We start from the raw sequence: 25,866 nt of genomic DNA, 5'->3' as shown, positions 1-25,866 counted from the left end.
GATATCCCTGGGGTTCTCCCCCCGCTGCGGTCCCAAACTCCGGTGTGCTCGATCGATTTTGATTTCAGACGTATCTGTACTCTCCTGGGGGTCTTTCCCGTGGCTCAGAATGAAGTTGCAAATCTCTTGCACTACTTTCACAGCTTCCATATATTGGGCCGCCTCTGGCACTCCTTTAAAGCGCAGATTCCCCCTTCGAGAGCGATTCTCTAGATCTTCCATCCGAATCTCCATTTCCTCCCGTTGCTGTCTCTCCTCTTTAACTGTTTTCGCCAGGCTCTCCACCCCCGCCTCCATCTCCTCCAGGCGATTCTCAGTCTCACCCACGCGGTTACCAATGTCTTTTACTTCTTCACGCAATTCTTTAACAGCAGCGTGTATGCTATTTCTAGTGTTAATCATCTCCGTTTTCAGCTCCTGGAACCATTTAATAATTTCGCTCCTCTCCAGTTCCACCTCACCGCCGCTCCGTTCTTCAAGTTCGGCCTCCGATTCGGGTTCCTCCGACGCCATTTTGTTTTCGCGCGGAGGCAACCCTGCCGGCCCTCTGCTTCCCGCTTTTGCCGATTCAGCCGTATATTTAAATTTTGAAAGTTTCTTTCTGGCTGCCATATGTTCTGGTAAGTTCCGTTTCTCGTCTATGAAATTAAATCCGCCTAGATTAGGGGTTTGACAGCTTATTTCCTCGCGTCCCCGCGGAGCTCCGAATTTGGGCTACCGATCACATCGGTGACGTCACTTCCTCTCCGCAGATTTTCTTTTAAGATTTCCATGTGTATGTAGGATAAAATTTCAGTCTAAGCAATATCAATTTTTTGACCCAATACAGTTGGAAGATTTCTTATTAAGCAGAGAAGAGGTTAATGTACAAGTTTAGTCACATATGCAACACTGTATGGCAGAGCTGAGTTAGCCGCTTGGGAATCAAGCTGTTCTTTTTGATATAAAATGTTTGGTATTATATTGTATTTCCTAAAGTCTTGGATCGATTACCTAAATTGTGGGCATTAGAATAGAATATCATTTCGCAATGTTAATTTGCAGACTCTATTTGATTTTTTGTAATTTTCATATTTGTGTATTATCACTCATAAGTAAATATTATGAATGTTAAAATTGATAAATAAAGAAATTTAAAAAAAAATAGGACTCTCAGATAGTACTACTACTTAACATTTCTAGAGCGCTACTAGGCAGTTAGCTTAGCAGAGTTTAAAAAGGGGTTAGACGGTTTCCTAAAGGACAAGTCCATAAACCACTACTAAATGGACTTGGGAAAAATCCACAATTCCAGGAATAACATATATAGAATGTTTGTACGTATGGGAAGCTCGCCAGGTGCCCTTGGCCTGAATTGGCAGCTGTCGTGGACAGGATGCTCGGCTCGATGGACCCTTGGTCTTTTCCCAGTGTGGCATTACTTATGTAGGTCCTGTAGTGCCTGCTAGAGGCTGTTTAGTCTTCATCCCGACCACCCTCCCCAACACCTGCTCACCCCTACCACAACTCTTCATTAGTCAGTGATTGTAAATAACAAACAAGGAGTGCTCTTACAGAAATTTAAATACATTTCATTACCTTCTAAGAAGGAAACACTAAATAAATCACACAATATACCATATAAACTAATGACATTTTTATATTAGGCTAATATCCTTAATACTTTAGCAAGTTTTAAATTACTGACAAACACAAAAATACTAAGGAGTCAGCAATCCAGCAGCGAGAGGTGTGCTATCCAGCCTTTTGCAATGAGTGTCACATGTATGATTATCTTCCAGTTGGTAAGCGGTTATATATGTGTGCCCGATGCAAAGAGCTCCTATCTCTTAGACAACGGGTCTGTTCTCTTAAGGCTAGAGTAGCAGACTTGGTGGAGCTGAGGGAGACAGAGAGGTACAAAGACGAGACCTACTGGGATGTTATATAGAAGTACCACCTCCAGTCTCGTAGCCCCTGTGCTATTCAAAGAACTCAAGCATGAAATAGATCTACTGTTAGTAATATGTAACCTGTCATTAAAATCATCTGAAGTACTTGAAGATTGGAGGGTGGCGAATGTGACGCTGATTTTTAAAAAGGGTTCTGGGGTGCTCCGGGAAATTACAGACCAGTAAGCCTGACGTCGGTGCCGGGCAAAATAGTGGAAACCATTCTAAAGAATAAAATTATAGAACACGCACATGAACATGGTTTAATGGGACAGAGTCAGCATGGGTTCAGCCGACGGAAGTCTTGCCTCAACCAATTTGCTTCATTTCTTTGAAGGCATGAATGAACACGAGGATAGAGGTGAGCCAGCTGATGTAGTGGGCAACACAAAAATAATAGGTAATTTCAATTACCCTGATATTGACTGGGTAAATGTAACATTGGTGCAGGATAGGGAGGTAAAATTCCTTCATGAAATCAAGGACAGCTTTATGGAGCAGCTGGTGCAGGGGCCGACGAGAGAAGGAAAAATTCTAAACCTAGTCCTTAGTGCAGCGCATGATCAGGTGCAGGAGGTAATTGTTCTGGGGCCGATTGATAACAGTGATCATAATATGATCGGATTTGTTATTAGCTTTGAATTAAGTATGCATAGAAAATCAAATACGTTAGCGTTTAACTTTAAAAAAAGGAGACTATGATAAAATGAAAAGAACGGTGAAAAAGTAACTTAGTGGAGCGACTGCGAGGGTCAAAAATTTACATTAGGCATGGATGCTGTTCAAAAACACCATCCTGGAAGTCCAGGCCAAATATATTCCGCATATTAAAAAAGGAGTGAGGAAGACCAAACAACAGACGACATGGTTAAAGTGAGGTGAAGGAAGCTATTAGAACTAAATAGAAGAAGGAACCGACTGAAAATAATAAGAAACAGCATAAGAAATATCAAGTCAAATGCAATGCGCTGATAAGGAAGGCTAAGAGGGACTTTGAAAAAAAAAAGATTGTGTGAGAGGCATAAACACATAGTAAAATTTTATCTAGGTATATTAAAAGCAGGAAGACAGCAAAAGAATCGGTTGGACTGCTAGATGACCGAGGAGTAAAAGGGGCGATCAGGGAAGACAAAGCCATATCGGAGACATTAAATGAATTCTTTGCTTTGTTCTTCAGCAAGGAAGATTGGGCAGGATACCGGTGCAGGAAATGGCATTCAAAGCTGACGAGTCGGAGAAACTTAATGAATTCTCTGTAAACCTGGAGGATGCAATGGGGCAGTTCTACAAACTGAAGAGTAGCAAATCTCCTGGAGCGGATGGTATCCATCCCAGAGTACTAACAGAACTGAAAAATGAGCTTGCGGAGCTATTGTTGTAATATGTAATTTATCCTTAAAATCGAGCGTAGTACTAGAAGATTGGAGGGTGGCCAATGTAACACCAATTTTTTTAAAAAGTTCCAGAGGAGATACTGGAAATTATAGACAGATGACTCTGACGTTGGTGCCAGGAAAAATGGTAGAGACTATTATTAAGAACAAAATTACACAGCATATTCAATAGCATGGATTAATGAGACGTGGAGGTGTATTTTCAAAGCACTTAGACTTACAAAGTTACACAGCAACTTGTGGAATTTTGTAAGGCTAAGTGCTTTGAAAATAAGCACCAAAGTCAACATGGATTTAGTGAAGGGAAATCTTGCCTCACCAATCTACTACATTTCTTTGAAGGGGTGAACAAGTGGATATTCTGTATCTGGATTTTCAGAAAGAGTTTGACAAAGTAACTTATAAAAGACTCCAGAGGAAATTAGAGAGTTATGGGATAGGAGGTAGTGTTCTATTGTGGATTAAAAACTGGTTAAAAGATAGAAAACAGAGAGTAGGGTTAAATGGTCAGTATTCTCAATGGAGATGGGTAGATAGTGGGGATCGCCAGGGGTATGTGCTGGGACCACAGATTTTTAACATTTATAAATAACCTAGAGATGGGAGTAACTAGTGAGGTAATTAAATTTGCTGATGAAATAAAGTTATTCAAAGTCGTTAAATCGCGAGAGGATTGTGAAAAATTACAAGAGGACCTTACGAGACTAGGAGACTGGGCATCTAAATGGCAGATGATGTTTAATGTGTGCAAGTGCAAAGTGATGCATGTGGGAAAGAGGAACCCGAATTATAGTTATGTCATGCAAGGTTCCACTTTAGGAGTCACGGACCAAGAAAGGGATCTAGGTGTCCTCTTTCATGATACATTGAAACCCTCTGCTCAGTGTGCTGCTGCAGATAAGAAAGCAAATAGAATGTTAGGTGTTATTAGGAAAGGACTGGAAAACAAAAATGAGGATGTTATAATGTCTTTGTATCGCTCCATGGTGCGACCGCACCTTCAATATTGAGTTCAATTCTGGTCACCGCATCTCAAAAAAGATATAGTGGAATTAGAAAAGGTGCCGAGAAGGGCGACGAAAAAGATAAAGGGGATGGGACGACTTCCCTATGAGGAAAGGCTAAAACGGCTAGGGCTCTTCCACTTGGAGAAAAGGCGGCTGAGGGGAGATATGATAGAGGTCTATAAAATAATGAGTACAGTTGAACAGGTAAATGTGAAGCGTCTGTTTACACTTTCCAAAAATACTATTAATAAATTTAAAACGAATCGGAGAAATTTTTTCTCAATTCAACGTGTAATTAAACTCTGGAATTCGTTGCCAGAAAATGTGCTGAAGGCAGTTAGCTTAGCAGAGTATAAAAAAGGTTTGGACGGCTTCCTAAAAGTCCATAGACCATTATTAAATGGACTTGGGGAAAATCCACCATTTCTGGGATAAGCAGTATAAAATGTTTTGTACTTTTTTGGGATCTTGCTATCTATTTGTGACATGGATTGGCCACTATTGGAAACAGGATGCTGGGCTTGATGGTCCTTTGGTTTTTCCCAGTAAGGCAATAGAGCAAAGATACATACCTGTAGCAGGTATTCTCCGAGGACAGCAGGCCATTTTCCTTGCCCGCTGCGTGAGTGTTTCCGCTCAGTTTAATCAAAAAGCAAATAAACAACTCCAAAGGGGAGGTGGGGGCAGGTTTGTGAGCCTGCTGTCCTCGGAGAACATCTGCTACAGGTATATATCTTCGCTTTCTCAGAGGACAAGCAGGCTGCTTGTTCTCACATGTGGGGATCCCTAGCACACAGGCTCACTGAAAACATTGGTCAATTTGGCCTCGCAACAGCGAGGACATAAAATATATTGACCTAAAAAGAAAAACACAACAAAGTGAGAGTGCAGCCTAGAACAGAAGATAAATGGGGCTAGAAGGGTGGAGTTGGATTCTAAACCCCGAACAGATTCTGCAGCACCGACTGACCAAACCGACTGTTACGTCGGGTATCCTGCTGAAGGCAGTAGAGAGATGGGAATGTGTGCACTGACAACCATGTTGCAGCCTTGCAAATATCCTCAATGGAGGCTGACTAAGTGAGCCACTGACGCAGTCATGGCACTAACATTATGAGCCGTGACATAGCCCTCTAGAGTCAGCCCAGCTTGGGCATAAGTGAAGGAAATGCAATCTGCTAGCCAACTGGAGATTGTGCATTTTCCGATGGCGACTCACCTCCTGCTGAGAACAAAAGAGAAACTGGGCGGACTGTCCAAAGGGCTTCGTCCACTCCACGTAAAAGGCCAACGCTGTCTTGCAGTTCAAGGTGTGAAAACTGCTTTCTCCAGGGCAGGTATGAGGACGGGGAAAAAATGTTGGCAAGACAATTGACTGGTTCAGATGGAACTCCGACACCACCTTTGGCAAGAAATTAGGGTGTGTGCGGAGGACTACTCTGTTGTGATGGAACTTGATAAATGGTGCATGCACTACCAATGCCTGAGGCTCACTGACTCTACGAGCTAAAGTAACTGCCACCAAGAAAACGACCTTCCAGGTCAAGTACTTCAGATGGCAGGAATTCAGTGGCTCAAAAGGAGCTTTCATCAGCTGGGTGAGAACCACATTGAGATCTCATGACACTGGTAGAGGTTTGACAGGGGGCTTTGACAAAAGCAAACCTCTCATGAAGCGAACAACTAAAGGCTGTCCAGAGATAGGCTTATCCTCTACACGCGGTGATAAGCACTAATCGCACTAAGTTGAACCTTAAGGAGTTGGTCTTGAGACCAGACTCTGAAAAGTGCAGAAGGTATTCAAGAAGGGTTTGTGTAGGACAAGAAAGAGGATCTAGGTCCTTGATGTCATACCAGACAGCAAACCTCCTCCATTTGAAAGAGTAACACCTCTTTGTGGAATCTTTACTGGAAGCAAGACTCAGGAGACACCCTCTGAAAGACCCAAGGAGGCGAATTCTAAGCTCTCAACATTCAAGCTGTGAGAGCCAAAGACTGGAGGTTGGGATGTAGAAGTGACCCCTCACTCTGAGTGATGAGGGTTGGAAAATAGTCCAATCTCCACGGTTCTTCGGAGGACAACTCCAGAAGAAGAGGTAACCAAATCTGACGCAGCCAGAAGGGTGTAATCAGGATCATGGTTCCACAGTCTTGCTTGAGTTTCAGCAAAGTCTTCCCTACTAGAGGTATGGGAGGATACGCATACAGAAGGCCTATCCACAAATGCAAGAGAAAGGCATCTGACACTAGTCTGTCATGGGCCTGAAGCCTGGAACAGAACTGAGGAACCTTGTGATTGATCTGGGTGGCAAAAAGATCCACCGAGGGAGTGCCCCACGCTCGGAAGATCTTGAGGACTATGTCCATGTTTAGAGACCACTCGTTAGGTTGCATTATCCTGCTCAGTCTGTCGGCCATACAGTGAATGATACATACCTGTAGCAGGTGTTCTCCGAGGACAGCAGGCTGATTGTTCTCACGACTGGGTGACGTCCGCGGCAGCCCCCACCAACCGGAAGAAGCTTCGCGGGCGGTCCGCACGCAGGGCTCGCCCACCGCGCATGCGCGGCCGTCTTCCCGCCCGTGCGCGACCGTTCCCGCCAGCTGAATGACAAGCAAAAATGATGAAAACGCAATTCCAAAGGGGAGGAGGGAGGGTAGGTGAGAACAATCAGCCTGCTGACCTCGGAGAACACCTGCTACAGGTATGTATCATTCACTTTCTCCGAGGACAAGCAGGCTGCTTGTTCTCACGACTGGGGTATCCCTAGCTATCAGGCTCACTCAAAACAAGAACCCAGGTCAATTGAACCTCGCAACGGCGAGGGTACAACAGAAAATTGACCTACGAAGAACAACTAACTGAGAGTGCAGCCTGAACAGAATAAATTCGGGTCCTGGAGGGTGGAGTTGGATTTACACCCCAAACAGATTCTGCAGCACCGACTGCCCGAACCGACTGTCGCGTCGGGTATCCTGCTGGAGGCAGTAATGTGATGTGAATGTGTGGACAGATGACCACGTCGCAGCTTTGCAGATCTCTTCAATAGTGGCTGACTTCAAGTGGGCCACTGACGCTGCCATGGCTCTAACACTATGAGCCGTGACATGACACTCAAGAGCCAGCCCAGCCTGGGCGTAAGTGAAGGAAATGCAATCTGCTAGCCAATTGGAGATGGTGCGTTTCCCGACAGCGACCCCTAGCCTGTTAGGGTCAAAAGAAACAAACAATTGGGCGGACTGTCTGTGGGGCTGTGTCCGCTCCAAGTAGAAGGCCAATGCTCTCTTGCAGTCCAATGTGTGCAACTGACGTTCAGCAGGGCGGGTATGCGGTCTGGGGAAGAATGTTGGCAAGACAATTGACTGGTTAAGATGGAACTCCGACACCACTTTCGGCAGGAACTTTGGGTGGGTGCGGAGCACTACTCTGTTGTGATGAAATTTGGTATATGGAGCATGAGCTACCAGGGCTTGAAGCTCACTGACCCTATGAGCTGAAGTAACTGCCACCAAGAAAATGACCTTCCAGGTCAAGTACTTCAGATGGCAGGAATTCAGTGGCTCAAAAGGAGGTTTCATCAGCTGGGTGAGGACGACGTTGAGATCCCATGACACTGTAGAAGGCTTGATAGGGGGCTTTGACAAAAGCAAGCCTCTCATGAATCGAACGACTAAAGGCTCTCCAGAGATGGCTTTACCTTCCACACGATAATGGTAAGCAATAATCGCACTAAGGTGATTCCTTACGGAGTTGGTCTTGAGGCCAGACTCTGATAAGTGCAGAAGGTATTCAAGCAGGTTCTGTGCAGGGCAAGAACGAGGTTCTAGGGCCCTGCTCTCACACCAAACGACAAACCTCCTCCACTTGAAAAAGTAACTCTTTTTAGTGGAATCCTTCCTAGAGGCAAGCAAGACACGGGAGACACCCTCAGACAGACCCAACGCAGTGAAGTCTACGCCCTCAACATCCAGGCCGTGAGGGCCAGGGACTGAAGGTTGGGGTGCAGCAACGCTCCGTCGTTCGGCGAAATGAGAGTCGGAAAACACTCCAATCTCCACGGTTCTTCGGAGGACAACTCCAGAAGAAGAGGGAACCAGATCTGACGGGGCCAAAAGGGCGCGATCAGAATCATGGTGCCATGGTCTCGCTTGAGCTTCAGTAAGGTCTTCCCCACCAAAGGTATGGGAGGATAAGCATACAGGAGGCCGGTCCCCCAATGGAGGAGAAAGGCGTCCGACGCTACCCTGCCGTGTGCCTGAAGTCTGGAACAGAACAGAGGCAGCTTGTGGTTGGTCTGAGAGGCAAAAAGGTCCACCGAGGGGGTGCCCCACTCTCGGAAGATCTTGCGTACCACTCTGGAATGAAGCGACCACTCGTGCGGTTGCATGACTCTGCTCAGCCTGTCGGCCAGACTGTTGTTTAAGCCTGCCAGGTATGTGGCTTGGAGGAGCATGCCGAACTGGCAAGCCCAACGCCACATGCCAACGGCTTCCTGACACAAGGGGCGAGATCCGGTGCCCCCCTGCTTGTTGATGTAATACATTGCAACCTGATTGTCTGTCCGAATTTGGATAATTTGGCAGGACAGCCGATCTCTGAAAGCCTTCAGTGCGTTCCAGATCGCTCGGAGCTCCAGGAGGTTGATCTGCAGCTCCTTTTCCTGGAGGGACCACAGACCCTGGGTGTGAAGCCCATCGACATGAGCTCCCCACCCCAGGCGAGATGCATCCGTCGTCAGCACTTTCATGGGCTGCGGAATTTGGAATGGACGTCCCAGGGTCAAATTGGTCCGAATGGTCCACCAGAGCAGCGAAGTGCGGCAACTGGTGGAGAGGCGGATGACATCTTCTAGATTCCCGGTGGCTTGGAACCACTGGGAAGCTAGGGTCCATTGAGCAGATCTCATGTGAAGACGAGCCATGGGAGTCACATGGACCGTGGAGGCCATATGACCCAGAAGTCTCAACATCTGCCGAGCTGTGACCTGCTGAGACGCTCTGGTCCGCAAAGCCAGGGACAGGAGGTTGTTGGCCCTCACTTCGGGAAGGAAGGCCTGAGCCGTCTGGGTATTCAGCAGAGCTCCTATGAATTCCAGAGATTGGGTTGGCTGGAGATGGGACTTTGGGTAATTTATCACAAACCTCAGCAGCTCCAGGAGTTGAATAGTGCACTGCATGGACCGGAGGGCTCCTGCCTCCGAGGTGTTTTTGACCAGCCAATCGTCGAGATATGGGAACACGTGCACTCCCAGCTTGCGTAGATACGCCGCTACCACCACGAGACACTTTGTAAACACCCGTGGGGCAGAGGCGAGCCCAAAGGGCAGCACACAATACTGAAAGTGCCGTGCGCCCAGGCGGAATCTGAGATACTGTCTGTGAGCTGGCAGTATCAGGATGTGAGTGTATGCGTCCTTTAAATCCAGGGAACATAGCCAATCGTTTTTCTGAATCATTGGCAGAAGGGTGCCCAAGGAAAGCATCCTGAACTTTTCTTTGACCAGGAATTTGTTCAGGCCTCTCAGGTCTAGGATGGGACGCATCCCCCGTTTTCTTTTCCACAAGGAAGTACCTGGAATAGAATCCCTGCCCTTCCTGCCCGGTTGGTACGGGCTCGACCGCATTGGCGCTGAGAAGGGCGGAGAGTTCCTCTGCAAGTACCTGCTTGTGATGGGAGCTGAAGGATTGAGCTCCCGGAGGACAATTTGGTGGCAGGGAGGCCAAATTCAGGGCGTATCCGCACAGCACTATTTGGAGAACCCACTGGTCGGAGGTTATGAGAGGCCACCTTTGGTGAAAAAATTTTAACCTCCCTCCGACCGGCAGATCGTCCGGTACGGACACTTTGAGGGCGGCTATGTTCCCATGGATCCAGTCAAAAGCCCGTCCCCGGCTTTTGCTATGGAGGCGCAGGGGGCTGCTTAGGCGCACGCTGTTGACGGGAACGAGCGCGCTGGGGCTGTCCCTGTGCCTGACGAGGCCTTCGGGCCGGCTGGGTGTACCTACGCTTGGCAAAAGAATAGGGCACAGCCTGCCGGGCCCGGGAAAAACGTCCACCTGCTGAGGTGGATGCTGAAGGCGCCCGGTGGGAGAGCTTGTCGAGGGCGGTTTCCCGCTGATGCAATTGGTCCACCAGCTGCTCGACCTTCTCACCAAAAATATTATCCCCCCGGCAAGGGACGTCGGCCAGTCTCTGCTGGGTGCGGTTGTCCAGGTCAGAGGCACGCAGCCATGAGAGCCTGCGCATCACTATACCTTGGGCCGCAGCACGAGATGCCACGTCACAGGTGTCATAGATACCCCTGGACAGGAACTTTCTGCACGCCTTCAGCTGCCTGACCACCTCCTGATAAGGCCTGGACTGCTCCGGCGGGAGCTTGTCAACCAGGTCCGCCAGTTGCTTCACATTGTTCCGCATGTGGATGCTCGTGTAGAGCTGGTAAGATTGGATGCGGGTCACGAGCATGGAAGATTGGTAAGCCTTCCTCCCAAACGAGTCCAGAGTGCGAGACTCCCGCCCCGGGGGCGCCGAGGCGGTATCCCTCGAACTCCGTGCCCTCTTGAGAGCAGAATCCACGACCGCCGAGTCATGAGGCAATTGGGGCCGCATTAACTCTGGGTCCGAGTGAATTCTGTACTGGGACTCTGCTTTCTTGGGGATGGTGGGATTAGATAACGGTCGCATCCAGTTCCGAAGCAGTGTCTCCTTAAGGACATTATGCAGCGGCACCGTGGAGGACTCTCTAGGTGGTGATGGATAGTCGAGGACCTCGAGCATCTCAGCCCTCGGCTCATCCACAGAGACCACGGGGAAGGGAATGCAAATAGACATGTCCCTGACAAAGGAGGCAAAGGAGAGGCTCTCAGGAGGCGAGAGCTTCCTCTCCGGTGAAGGCGTGGGGTCAGAGGGAAGGCCCACACACTCCTCTGAGGAGAAATATCTGGGGTCCTCCTCTTCCCCCCACGAGGCCTCCTCCTCGGTATCGGACATAAGCTCATGTAGCTGAGTCCTCAACCGGGCCCGGCTCGACGTCGAGGCACCGAGGCCTCGGTGTCGTCGAGCGGTGGACTCCCGCGCCGGCGGGGACGAAGCTCCTTCCATCGATGTCGACGGGGACGCCACCTGCGTGGCGGTCGAGACCGGCGCCGCAAGCGGCGACGATGTCGAAGGCCTCGGCACCAGGCTAGAGCTCGCCGGCGCCACAGTCAACGGCACCGAGGGCGCAAGCACCCCCGGCGCCGGCACAGCCTGGCACATCAACCCTTCCAGGATCCCCGGAAGGATGGCTCGGAGGCACTCGTCCAGGCCCGCTGTCGGGAAAGACGGGGGGGCCAGTAGAGGCATCGGTGCCAGAAGCTGCTCAGGTCCAGGAGACTGCACCGAAGTGCTGGGACCCTGACGCGTCGGTACCTCCACTACCGAGGGGGACCTTTCCTCTCGACGTGGATGCTTCGGCGTCGACTCCTCTCCGGCACCGAGGGCCGGGCGCACTGATGGGGACCGATGACGGTGCTTCTTCTGTTTTTTGCAGTGCCCGTCATCGGCGCCAGGTGGAATAGAGGAGGAGGAGGTCGATCCCCCTCGATCTCGAGGGGCCGGGTCGGACAGGGTTCGGTCCCGGGGGCCATGAGTAGAGGGAGTGACCGGGGCCGATTGCCCACGCGGCCTCTCACCCCTACCGTCACCGGAGGACCGGCGGGCCGACGGGACCTGTACTCCTGGTGTCGATGCCATCGGTGCCGATTTCGCGGACATCGATACCGGTACCGAAGAACCGGCCGTCGATACCGATGCCGTCGAGGTCGACGTCAAGGGGCCGGCACAACTTCCAAAAAGACGGTTCCGAAGAACTTGCCTCGCAACCTGAGTCCGTTTCCGGAGACCAAGACACAAAGAACAGAACTTGATATTGTGCTCCGGCCCGAGGCACTGGAGGCACCAAGCGTGGGTGTCGGTCTGCGAGATAGGCCGGCCGCACCGACCACACTTCTTAAATCCACTCGGGACCTTCGAGGACATCGAAGGAAAAATCGCGTCGGCGAAGTTAAAGTCGTCGATGGTGGCAGTAAATCACACCTCGAAAAATAAATCGACCGCGCGGCCACAAGGCCGCAACGCGACGCCCCCGCTACAAAACGAGGGAAAAATTCAGCGCGTTCTCTTCTTTTTTTTTTTTTTTTATAAAGGAAAAAAAGGTTTGAAGCGTGCGGCAACAAAAAACAGAAAATTAGCGAATTCGCGGACAACGCGACGGTTTTCCGGGGCTGACTAAGAGAGAGCGGCGACGCATGACTCTCTCCAGCGCGGAAAAGAAAAGACTGGCGGGAACGGTCGCGCACGGGCAGGAAGACGGCCGCGCATGCGCGGTGGGCGTGCCCTGCGTGCGGACCGCCCGCGAAGCTTCTTCCGGTTGGTGGGGGCTGCCGCGGACATCACCCAGTCGTGAGAACAAGCAGCCTGCTTGTCCTCGTAGAATGTTGTTTACACCTGCCAGATAAGTGGCTTGGAGAAACATGCCGTGACGGCGTGCCCAAAGCCACATCTGGACGGCTTCCTGACACAGAGGGCGAGATCTTGTGCCCCCCTGCTTGTTGGTGTAGTATATGGCAACCAGATTGCCTAACTGAATTAAGATGACTTGGTTGGACAGCCGATCTCTGAAAGGTAAAATTATGTATCATACCTGATAATTTTCTTTCCATTAATCATAGCAGATCAATCCATAGACTGGTGGGTTGTGTCCATCTACCAGCAGGTGGAGATAGAGAGCAATCTTTTGCCTCCCTATATGTGGTCATGTGCTGCCGGAAACTCCTCAGTATGTTCTCTATCTCAGCAGGTGTGTGGTCGCACAGCAGCAGCTCTGGCTAGGTCACCAAGCCTAATTGTTTAGGTTTTGTTGAGTACCTGGGGTTGAGGGCTCTTCGTGAGCAAGTGCAAACCTGGTGGTACCAGGTCCCTCCTTTTCTCCCCCCTCCCGCTGGCTCCGTTAAAAATAAACAGGACTCAGCACTTAGAGAATTACACCCACAAAGGGACACTCTGCCTAGCTCACCACCGCCGAAGCGGGGGAGGGGAATCCGTCCAGCTCATCCCCGCGGAGCAGGGAAGGGACACCACACCCGCCGATGCGGGGGGATCTGGCTTATCCTGCTACCGCAACCGCGGGAGGAGCTGTCTTATCCCAAACACCGCCGAAGCGGGAGGGATACACAGCTACCCTACTGCCGCACGAAGCGGGAGGGAGCGCCGGCATAATTTAGTTACCAATCCAGCCACCGCCGAAACGGGGGGGAGAGGAATGCAGCAGCTCACTGTAACACAGAATCGTTTCAACTCGAGGAAAATCCAATTGGAAGAACTTGAACACGAAGTTCTCCTGAACAGGAACTGAAGAATACACTGGAACCTGAAATATAACCAGAACAACAAACAATACAGGCAAACGCCCAGGCAGCAATGTAGGATAAGCAGGCCGATACTTTGGCCTGGGTTTCCGCAGTGATGTCTGGTGTGGAGAGATAAAGCTGGGTGTCGTCGGCATAGAGATGATACTGGAAACCATGAGATGAGATCAGCAAGCCCAGGGAAGATGTGTAGATTGAAAAAAGAAGGGGTCCAAGGACAGATCTCTGAGGAACTCCACCAGAGAGCGGGATGGGGGTGGAGGAAGATCATGAGAATGTACTCTGAAGGTACAGTGGGAGAGATAAGAGGAGAACCAGGCGAGGACAGCCCTGGAACCTAAATGAGCATAGTGTAGCAAGAAGTAAATTATGATTGACAGTGTCAAAAGCAGCGGATAGGTCGAGGAGGATGAGGATGGAGTAGTGACCTTTGGATTTGGCAAGGAACAGGTCATTACAGACTTTAGTGAGTGCCGTTTCTGTTGAGTGTAGAGGGCGAAAACCAGATTGAAGCGGATCGAGGATGGCATGAGAGGAGAGAAAATCAAGGCAGCGGCTGTGAACGGCGCGCGTTCAAGTATCTTGGAGAGGAAAGGTAGGAGGGAGATGGGGCGGTAGTTGGAAGGGCAGGTAGGGTCTAGTGATGGTTTTTTGAGGAGTGGTGTGACTACAGCATGCTTGAGGGAGTCAGAGACAGTTGCAGTGGAGAGAGAGAGGTTGAGGATATGACAGATGGGGGAGGGTGACAGTAGGAGAGATGGTGTTTAGTAAGTTAGTGTGGATGGGGTCAGAGGAACAGGTGGTGCATTTCGAGGAGGAAAGAAGGTGGGCGGTTTCCTCCTCGGTGATATCAGGAAAAGAGGAGAAGGAGGCCTGGGTTGGTTGGTTGAGGGAGTGGGTTAAAGGGTGAAGAGGAAGAGGTGGCTTGGTAGTGAATTCGAGGTTGATCTTCTGCACCTTGTCGCGGAAGTAGTCAGCCAGTGATTGAGGAGAGAGTGAGGGGGGTGGGTGGGAGCGGAGGACACTTTGAGGAGGGAGTTAAGGGTGGCGAAGAGACGACGAGGGTTGGAGCCGAGAGAATTAGTCAATTGGGTGTAATAGTCCTGTTTGGCAAGGAATAGGGAGGACTGGAAGGAGGATAGAATGAATTTGTAATGAATGAAGTCGCTATGGGTGCGAGATTTCCTCCAGAGGCGTTCAGCAGATCGGGCGCAGGAGCGAAGGAATCGGATGCAAGGAGTCAGCCAGGGCTGGGGATTAGTACGCCTTGTGGGACGGGAGATGGATGGTGCAAGGGTGTCCAGAGCAGAGGAGAGAGTGGCATTGTAAGTAGAGATATGCCACAAATAAATACTCTAAATGGCACATGAAATTTAATTTGGACAAATGCAAAGTGATGCACATTGACAAGATAATACCAATCATATTTACCTAATATGAGGGTCCAGCTTGGGAGTCAGCACCCAAGAAAGAGATCTAGATGTCATTGCACACACTACGCTGAAATTTGCCCAGTGTTTGGCAGCAGCCAAAAAAAGGCAAACAGGGTACTAGGAATTATTAGGAAAGGGATGGTAAATGAGACTAAGAATACTATAATGCCTCTGTATCGCTCCATGATGCGACCTCACCTTGAGTATTACATTCAGTTTCAGCTCATTTTCAGCTCGACACAAACAGTGTGTTTCGCTCAATTGGCGTACCAATCTTGTGTTTCGCTCAATAGGCGTCTTCAGGAGCTGTTACTCACAACAAAAAATATTATCTTTAGCACACCATCGCTGGGAATCAATCAGTCCAACCAGCATCAAAACCATATCAACTCAGAGTATGGTCAAAAGTTTTCTCCCGGTTCAATTTTAGTCTAAAGTCAGAAGCCCAAGATTCCATGAGGTAAGACCTGATCTGATTTCATGAATTTCATTATCAAAAGGAATAAGTAACATTGTCTGCATTTATAAAAGTGTGGAATTCTGCTGTTTCTAATTTAGAACTCAGAGATGCCATTATAACATCGAAGATAGGAGACAGTGGGGAGCCCTGTGGCATGCCATAATCTGGTGACCAAGGGAAGGATAGAGAACCATACATTTTCACCCCAAAAGATCTTGATTTAAGGAATCCTCTGAACCATTATAGTACTGGACCCCCTAATCCAAAGTGATCCAGAATATTCAGTAAAATGTTGTGATCCACCACATCAAAGGCACTAGACATATCAAATTGCACGATTAGAATCCTTTTACCCAACCTATTTGCCTTCTTGAAATTAGATATTAGAGTGGTTAATATTGTTTCAGTACTATAAGCATGGTCTGAAAAACAGATTGAGAACTATGTAGGAGTGAGAAGGTGGTGAGACAATTCATGAGTTATGATGCTACTATGCCCTCCATTACTTTAGTTAAAAGGGGGAATAGAGGCCACTGGTCTATAATTTGTAACATCACTCCTGGAGGTTTGTAAGTTTTCTGGAATGGGGTTAATATTATGGAGCTCTGATCCTCAGGGATAGATCATTCAACAACATGTAGGATAAACTGGCCCTAAGACGTTCAATAAAAAAAAAACAGGGAAACTGATAGTTTCTCTAAGAGGAATTGTGCTGGATTTGGATGTTTTTCAAACCCCTCCAAGTACCCAGGCGCATACAGCAGAGAAGCACTGTATACTCTGATTTGATTTTTTTTTTTTTTAATCTTGTGAGGAAAGAAAGTGACCTGGCACACCCCAAGATAGCAGCAGCCTAATCACTCCAGGCTCAACTGAACAAAAAACAGAACAGGAGTCAAATTCCACAGAAGAGACCAAAAGCTATTGGGAGACCATCCACCGACTACTGGAGATACATGTTCATCATCCTATATGACAGAGATCAGTTTGTTGCCTTCAATCTCCATCTGTTGATACATGGTCATAACGCACAATTTTCTGGATTCATCTACTGCTGGCAAGGAAATAATAGATTTTATTGTGACCCATGGACTCTGCTTAGAAGTGGGCAGTTGCAATGAAAATATGGAAGAGCATACACTGGTTCAGCATAAATAATTCAAGCAGAAAATCAAAACAGATCTAAGTATTAGCACACAATAAGGGTGAAATAAAGATTGAAAATTAAAGACAAAAATCCTATATAATAATTCTCACCTCCAACATTCTATGTGTCTGGCTGCCTGTGTCCGTCTTTCTTAAGAGTTGGGCTGCAAGGCTCCAAAGCCCAGGCTGACGTCACACGCAGCACTGACCATCTGCAAGACAGCAGTACAAGGCCCCAATCCTGCCGCCACACCCCCCCCCCCCCAAGGTCGCCTCCACCGCTCACCCCTCCACCCTCCCCAAGGTCACCACCGCTCCCCCCCTCCACCCCCCCACGAGGTCGCCAATGCTCCCCCCTCCACCCCCCGCCCACCCAACACAGACCAGCCAAGTCTCCCGCGAACAGGCGGCGCCAGCTCCCATTTCTGGTCACTGCTGCTTCTCCTGTTGAGCAGCAGCAGCCGCTACAAAAATAAAAACAGCTGTTTTTAGTAAGCAAGCGCGGCACCGCAGGCAGCCATCAGGCATTGGCTGTCGGCTCTGCAGCCACACCTCTCACCTCTCACGTCACTGCCCCTGGGGCAGATCCCGGAGAAGCGCCTGCTTCCTAAAAACAGCTCTTTTTGTTTTTGTAGCGGCCGCTGCTGCTCAACAGGAGAAGCAGCAGTGGCCGGAAATGGGAGCTGGTGCCGCGCGTTTCGCGGGAGACTTGGCAGGTCTGTTGGGTGGGCGGGCCTGTGGATGGGCAGACGGAGAGGGGGGAGCGGCAGCGACCTGGAGGGGGGAACAATGGCTGCGGTGACCTTGGGGGGGGGGTGGAGGGGGGCCTGGATGGAAAGAAGGGGATAGAGAGACAAGTCTGGATGGAAGAATCGGGAAAGGGGGTAGACGGATGGAAGGATGGGGAGAGAAAGAGGGAAAAAGATGGAAGGATGGGGAGAGAGAGACACGATGGAAGGATGGGGAGAGAAAGGGGGAGATGGATGAATGGATGTGGAGAGAGAAAGGGGAGAGACTGGAAGGATGTGGAGAAGAAGGGACACTGTACAGAAAAGGGTAGAGAGATAGAGAGACACTGGATAGGAGGGGGGGAGAGAGACATTAGATGGAAGAATCAGGAGAGAGGGTAGATGGGTGGAAGGATGGGGAGAGAAAGAGGGAGACACTGGATAGAAGGGTACAAAAAAAAAAAGGAGACACGATGGAAGGATGCAGAAAGAAAGAGGGGAGAGACATTGGGAGGGGGGTCCTGAGAGGGGAAGGGGGGGTCCTGAGAGGGGGTGAAGGAAGTCCTGAGACCAGAGGGGGGGTAGGGGAGGGGGTCCAGAGACCAGAGGGGGGGGTAGGGGAGGGGGTCCAGAGACCTGAGGGGGGGAGAGGGAGGGGGTCCTGAGACCAGAGGGGGAGGGGGAGAGGTATCTCTGTCACACACACACACTCGCTCTCTCTCACACTCTCTGTGTGTCACACAGTCACTCTAAAACACTCGATCTCATACTCGGTCTCACAGAGAGTCTGTGTATCGCATACATACTCTCACACTGTCTCACACACACTCTCTCTCTCACACACTCACTCACAGACACACTCACACACCCACACTCTCTCTCTCACACAGTCACTCTCACACTCACTCTCTGAAACATACACACTCCGAGGAAAACCTTGCTAGCGCCAGTTTCATTTTTGTCAAACGGGCCTTTTTTACTAGTATACAATATTGTTAAATAAAGAAAATGGTAGGTCACAGGAGAACCCAATAAAATCAATACAAAGTGACTGTTTACTTCACAAAGATGCAAAAAATTCAAATCAAGTAGACAAAACAAAAGAAAGATACTCAATACACAATAAAAGTGCATGTTTAGGATTCACATTAAGTGCCACTCACTTTCATTGGCATAAGCACCAGGAAGTCAGTGATGAGGTTATGAATTCTGCGAATGTAGAATTCCTCAGAGTAGAAATTTGCAGACACCACCACAGAATCCATGAGAAACAGGAATACATTGTCACTAATAGCCAGTTCAGCCATTAACTCATCTGCTTCTGTGAATTCTGCAAGAGCTAAAAAAAAAAAAAACTAGTTTTATAAATCACATTATTGCCTGTATAATTAGGGATGTAGACCTGGTTGAAAATATGTGAAATATCAACATTTCCCAGCTTATTCCATATCACATTTATCCTGAAACATTTCCTATATTGTTTCCAACCATTTTTAACCTGAAAAAGGAAAAAAAAATATATTTCTGGATCATTTACTGTACACACTACTCAGCAATAGTAGGGATAATTGACATTAACCCCAAAATAAAAAATAAAAAATAAAAACTTTAAAAATAAAACTAAAAAGCCTGTAAATGACATGGGAAACTGACATCATGAAAATATTAAGCCTACACACCTCTAAGAATCATCCAGGCAAATTCATCTTCTGAGAAATTAGATGTTGATTTAGTCCTTTGTCCTATTTTCACAGTAATGGCTCCACCTTCCTAAGATTTTGTTTTTTTTATTTACTATATAGCGGTTCTCAACTAGTGTGTTACAAGCACCCGGGAGATGGTATCAAGGTGCCAGCAGAAAGAGCAGCTTTTTGTTGTTGTTTAAGATTGGTCTCTCTCCCCTCCCACCACAGATCCAGCACCTTCTCCATGTCCTGCCCAGCCCCATTCCCCCATTGGGTTCATCAAACCTTCTCTTCTTTGTAGGTAGCAGCAGCCCTAACACTTTGCCTGGGCTGACAAGGAGTCTTCCCTTTCCTGCCCTCATAAATAGGATGTGTCAGAGGGATGAGACCAACAGAGGAAAGTCTACAGATCAGTCCAGATGATGTGTTTGGGCTCCTCCTGCCCACAAGAAAAGGTTTCATATGGGGGGAGGGGGCAGGATGATGGAGAGGGAGCATAAGAAAGAAGAGAGAAAGAGCTGGATTAGTGGGGGAGATGGCTTAGGGAAGAACAGGGACAGGTGCAAGACTCACAGGGGACAGCTAAGAGGAGATGTACTGGACATGGAGGGGGGGCGACTGAGGGAGAAGGAAGGAGAGAACTACTCGACCCATTGGGGGAGGGGGACAAAGGCTGGACTTGCAGGAAGAAAGGGAGAGAGACGACCTGTGGAGGGGGGGGGGGGGAGAGGATGACAAAAGGGAGAAATGCCAGGATGTGGATAGAGAGAAAGATCCTGAAATGTGGGGGTTGGAGAGAAAAAAAGCCACATTGAGCCTGCAAATAGGTGGGAAAATGTGGGATACAAATGCAATAAATAAATAAATAAATAGAGGGATGTACATGCTGAACCAAAAGGAGATGAGGCTACACAAATCCTAATGCAGTACTCCTTCCCAGGCTGCAAAGACTAAAACTATACTTACCAGAATTCACCACTTACAAAACACTGGAAGAAGCACTGCATTAAGATTTTTAGCTGCATCTATCTAAGCTAAGATTCCCGAGACTAATTTTAAGCTACCCTTCTTGGGAGAGGGGGGGGGCAGGGAATTGCTGCATTATAGGGGTTGAGAAGAGAGGGGACAGGCAGATGATGGATCACAGCGGTGGAAGAAATAGAAGGGGGACAGTGAGATGCTGGCCTACAAATGTGGGTGGAGAAAGAAGAGATGCTGGGCTACATGGGTGTGAGAAGGGGAGCTGCTTGGCATGGTGCAGCCATGTGGGAGAGACCATGAGGGTTCTCATGGAGATGAGTGAAAGGGGGATGGTGAGTAAAAGGGTAATGGGGAGTGAATGAAAGAGGAAAGAATAGAAGGCCAGGGAAGGAGTGAGACAGGACAGCTAGGGTGAGAGATATCAACTTTCCGTTTCCTTCTAAGTGGACAGAACAGTAAACCTCCAAATGGTGGAGGATGCAGAAGCCGACTGGCAGGAGAAAGGAATGGATGGTATCAGTGTGATTCTTAATGAGGTGGAAAGACAAAAAAGAAAGAGAGGAAATATATCAAAGGTGGATGAAGAAAGGAAGAAAGTAGAGAAAGGACAAATGGATAGCATCAACTAGAAAGAAAGCAGAAGACAGACAGGAAATCACAATATAGAAACTGGGGCCGACATGCTTGTAAAAATAAAATGCCCAGATAAAGGCAGGAAAAAAGGTGTTTTATTTTGAATTTATTTTACTTTGAGAAATGTGCATCACTGAAGTTTTTTTATTTTAGTCAATACAAGAGAAATATATTTCTGTTTTTATTTCCCCTATGTTGTGATACATGCCTTTATTGACTTCCTGAAGTTCCCAATTCAATTCTTGACTTTAAATTTCTATTTCTAACTTATGATACCTTGTTCTGTATTTCGTGAGGGTTTTTCTGCTTTTGGGTATAACTGAGGTAACGTATTCTATTTGCATGCAGTTTTTGTGTAGAACAACGACGCTACTTGTTCTGTTTTACCAGTAGTAGGTGTTCTAGGGCCCCCTGTAATATTTGCAGTGCTGCCTATTCTTACATAGGATTCATGAAGAAACTGTGCAAGTTATGATCGGTACTCGGGGGGGGGGGGGGGGGAGGAGGAGTAGAGATAGGGTTTGTGGGATGCAGAGCATATTTACATTTAATTCTTAAGAAATGCCATACTATGAGACCTGTACTGGTTGTTCTTGCTTTCTCCAACTACTCCTCTTGCCCCCCCCCCCCCCCCCAAAAAAGAAAATACTAGAGAATTAATTTTTTTTTGAGAAAAAAAAATGTTTTAATTGTTCTTACTTGAGCAGCGTGTATATTGTATTTGGGATATGTATCATTTGTACAACTTGTTGTATTTTCCTTTCTGCTCAAGACATCTCAAAAAAAGAAAAAAAAAAACCTGCCATACTATACTATCAGACCAAAGGTCCATGAGAGTCATGATTGCAGTATGTCATGTATGCGAGCATCGTCCATTAGTTGTGTCCCAACTGACAAAAGGTTCAGAAACATGGCGCTACAATACAGTTGTATTCCAGCATGCCTTCAACTGTACTTAGAATGAATTTGCTGAGCTGCATAAATTAAACAGTATGAACAGACTCTGAAGCAGGATCAATTTTTTTTTTTTTTTTTTTTTTTTTAAATAAAAGAGTACACCAAGTTGATTCACAGAATTATGAAAAGCATTAGAAAAATGTGTGATTAAGTCACTAAAAAATATAAGGGAATAAAAAGATAAAAGTAAGCAAATTCAAAGAGGCATAAGAAGCTGTTGCCAGAAAAACAAAAAAGCTCTCTGAAATTGCTTGAAATGATGAAAACAATTTCATACGTGCAAGAAAATGAAAATACATACCTGTAGCAGGTATTCTCCAAGGACAGCAGGCTCAATATTCTTAAGTGTGGGTCATCATCCAGGAGACCGGAAAATTCTTCAAAGCTTAAGAATCTACCCGAAAGTTCTGTCGCGCAGGCCGACTCACCGCGCATGCGTGGGCGGCTTCCTGCCCACGACGCAAACGTGAGGTTCTCAATTAAATAAAAATAACAACAATATAAATAAAAACAACTCCGAGGGAGGGTTGTAAGAATATTGAGCCTGCTGTCCCCTGAGAATACCTGCTACAGGTATGTATCTTCATTTTCTCCGAGGACAAGCAGGCTCAATATTCTTACATGTGGGGTATCCCTAGCCTCCAGGCTCACTCAAAACAAAGAACATTGGTCAATTGGGCCTCACAACGGCGAGGACGTAACAGAGATTGACCTGAAAATAAATTCAACTAAGTGAGATTGCAGCCTGCAACAAAACAGAAAGGGCCTATGAGGGTGGAGTTGGATTCTAAACTCCAAACAGATTCTGCAGCACCGACTGCCCAAACCAACTGTCACGTCGGGTATCCTGCTGAAGGCAGTAGTGAGATGTGAATGTGTGGACTGATGACCACGTTGCAGCCTTGCAAATCTCCTCAATGGAGGCTGACTTCAAGTGAGCCACAGTCGCAGCCATGGCTCAGACATTATGAGCCGTGACATGGCCCTCTAGAGTCAGCCCAGCTTGGGCATAAGTGAAGGAAATGCAATCTGCTAGCCAATTAAAGATGGTGCGTTCTTCGATGGTTACTCCCCTCCTGTTGGGATCAAAAGAAACAAACAACTGGGCGGACTGTCTAAAGGGCTTTGTCCGCTCCATGTAAAAGGCCAATGTTCTCTTGTAGTCCAAGGTGTGCAACTTGTCCTCACCGGGTATCTGGACGGGGAAAAAATGTTGGCAAGACAATTGACTGGTTCAGATGGAACTCCGACACCACCTTCGGCAAGAACTTAGGGTGAGTGCGGAGGACTACTCTGTTATGATGAAACTTGATATAAGGTGGTGAAATTTAATATAAGGTGCATGCACTACCAAGGCTTGGAGCTCACTGACTCTACGAGCTGAAGTAACAGCCACCAAGAAAAATAACCTTCCAGGTCAAGGACATCAGATGGCAGGAATTCAGCGCTCAAAAGGAGCTTTCATCAGCTGGGTGAGAACGACATTGAGATCCCATGACACTGGTGTAGGTTTGACAGGGGGCTTTGACAAAAGCAAACATCTCACATGAAGCGAACAACTAAAGGCTGTCCAGAGATAGGCTGACCTTCTACACATTGATGGTAAGCACTAATTACACTAAGGTGAACTCTTACGGAGTTGGTCTTGAGACCAGACTCTGACAAGTGTAGAAGGTATTCAATCAGGGTCTGTGTAGGATAAGAACGAGGATCTAGGGGCTTGCTGTCACACCAGACGGCAAACCACCTCCATTTAAAAGAGTAACACCTCTTTGTGGAATCTTTCCTGGAAGCAAGCAAGACACCCTCTGAAAGACCCAAGGAGGCGAATTCTAAGCTCTCAACATTCAAGCCGTGAGAGCCAAAGACTGGAGGTTGGAATGTAGAAGCGACCCCTCGTTCTGGGTGATGAGGGTGCAAAACACTCCAATCTCCACGGCTCTTCGGAGGACAACTCCAGACCAGATCTCACGGGGCCAGAAAGGTGCAATCAGAATCATGGTTCCCCAGTCTTGCCACAGTTTCAGCAGACTTTTCCCTACTAGAGGTATGGGAGGAAAAGCATACAGAAGGTCTGTCCCCCAATTAAGGAGAAAAGCATCTGACACTAGTCTGTCGTGGGCCTGGAGCATGGAACAGAACTGAGGGACTTTGTGATTGGTCTGAGTGGCAAAAAGATCCTCGGAGGGGGTGCCCCACGCTCGGAAGATCTTGCAGACAACATCCATGTTTAGTGACCACACGTGAGGTTGCATTATAATGCTCAGTCTGTCGGCCAGACTGTTGTTTACACCTGCCGGATATGTGGCTTGGAGAAACATGCTGTGGTGGTGAGCCCAAAGACACACCCTGACGGCTTTCTGACACAAAGAATGAGAACCGGTGCCCACCTGCTTGTTGGTGTAATACATAGCAACCTGATTGTCTATCTGAATTAGAACGACTTGAGTGGACAGCCAATCTCTGAAAGCCTTGAGAGCATTCCAGAACGCTCATAATTCCAGGAAGTTGATAAGTACCTAAGTACATCAGTAATGCCACACTGAGAAAAGACCAAAGGTCCATCGAGCCCCGCATCCTGTCCACGACAGCGGCCAATCCAGGCCAAGGGCACCTGGCGAGCTTCCCAAACGTACAAACATTCTATACATGTTATTCCTGGAATTGTGGATTTTTCCCAAGTCCATTTAGTAGCGGTTTATGGACTTGTCCTTTAGGAAACCGTCTAACCCCTTTTTAAACTCTGCTAGGCTAATCGCTTCACCATGCTCTCCGGAAACGAATTCCGGAGTTTAATTATGCATTGGGTAAAGAAAAAGTTTCTCCGATTTGTTTTAAATTTACTACACTGTAGTTTAATCGCATGCCCCCTAGTCCTAGTATTTTTGGAAAGCGTGAACCGATGCTTCACATCCACCTGTTCCACTCCACTCAATATTATATATACCTCTATCATGTCTCCCCTCAGCCATCTCTTCTCCAAGCTGAAAAGCCCTAGCCTCCTTAGTCTTTCTTCATAGGGAAGTCATCCCATTCCCGCTATCATTTGAGTCGCCCTTCACTGCACCTTTTCCAATTCTACTATATCTTTCTTTAGATGCAGCGACTAGAATTGAACACAGTACTCAAGGTGCGGTCGCACCATGGAGTGATACAACAGCATTATAACATCCTCACACCTGTTTTCCATACCTTTCCTAATAATACCCAACATTCTATTCGCTTTCCTAGCCGCAGCAGCACACTGAGCAGAAGGTTTCAGTGTATAATCGACGACACCCAGATCCCTTTCTTGGTCCGTAACTCCTAACATGGAACCTTGCATGACGTAGCTATAATTCGGGTTCTTTTTTCCCACAAGTATCACCTTGCACTTGCTCACATTAAATGTCATCTGACGTTTAATATTATTATTTATTGCATTTGTATCCCACATTTTCCCACCTATTTGCAGGCTCAATGTGGCTTACAGAGTGTGGTTATGACAATCATTTCATGATAACAGGTACAGTGCTTAATGTTTAAAGATTAGGTAAGGGAAGATCTACAGAATCATTTCATGATAACAGGTACAATTATTAATGTTTGAAGGTTAGGTAAGAGAGGATAGACGGAAGGTGTTAGGTAGGATAGAGGTGATCTGTAATTGTGTGGATTGTTGAGGTAGTTTTGTAGGCTATGTGTTTTCTTTGTAGGCCTTTTGGAAGAGATATGTCTTCAGAGATTTGCGGAAGTTAGTTATCTCGTCAGTAGCTTTCAGGTCTGTAGGTAGAGCGTTCCACAACTGCGTGCTCAAGTAGGAGAAGGTGGTGGCGTGTATCAGCTTGTATTTTAGTCCTTTACAGCTGTCCTTTAGCCGTCTAGTCTCCCAGTCTCGTAAGGTCCTTCTGTAATTTTTCACAATCCTGTCGCGAGTTAACGACTTTGAATAACTTTGTGTCATCACCAACTTTAATTACCTCGCTAGTGGACAAAAAAAATAAAAAGATAAACTACGGGGAAAACTACTCTTTTTTATGTTTAGGAAGAAAATAAAAGCGAAAATCAATCGCAAAGAGAAGTCTTCTTCCTAGGCCTGACGGAGCGTAGCGAAAAAACACTGC

General features: G+C 47.6%; 1 protein-coding gene across 1 annotated transcript in view; it reads right to left on the bottom strand.

Annotated features, from left to right (window-relative positions):
* Positions 1 to 25,866, bottom strand: part of NUP205 (nucleoporin 205) — a 1,281,456-nt gene that overhangs the window by 1,181,674 nt on the left and 73,916 nt on the right. Inside the window, exon 5 of the mRNA XM_030216143.1 lies at positions 18,671 to 18,846. Coding sequence (XP_030072003.1) covers positions 18,671 to 18,846 — 176 coding nt within the window. The remainder of the gene's footprint in view (positions 1 to 18,670; positions 18,847 to 25,866) is intronic.

Source organism: Microcaecilia unicolor, chromosome 10, assembly GCF_901765095.1.
Source record: "Microcaecilia unicolor chromosome 10, aMicUni1.1, whole genome shotgun sequence".
Classification (NCBI taxonomy): Eukaryota; Metazoa; Chordata; class Amphibia; order Gymnophiona; family Siphonopidae; genus Microcaecilia; species Microcaecilia unicolor.
The sequence above is the reverse complement of the archived record's forward strand: the minus strand, read 5'-3'. Positions and strand labels throughout refer to the sequence as shown.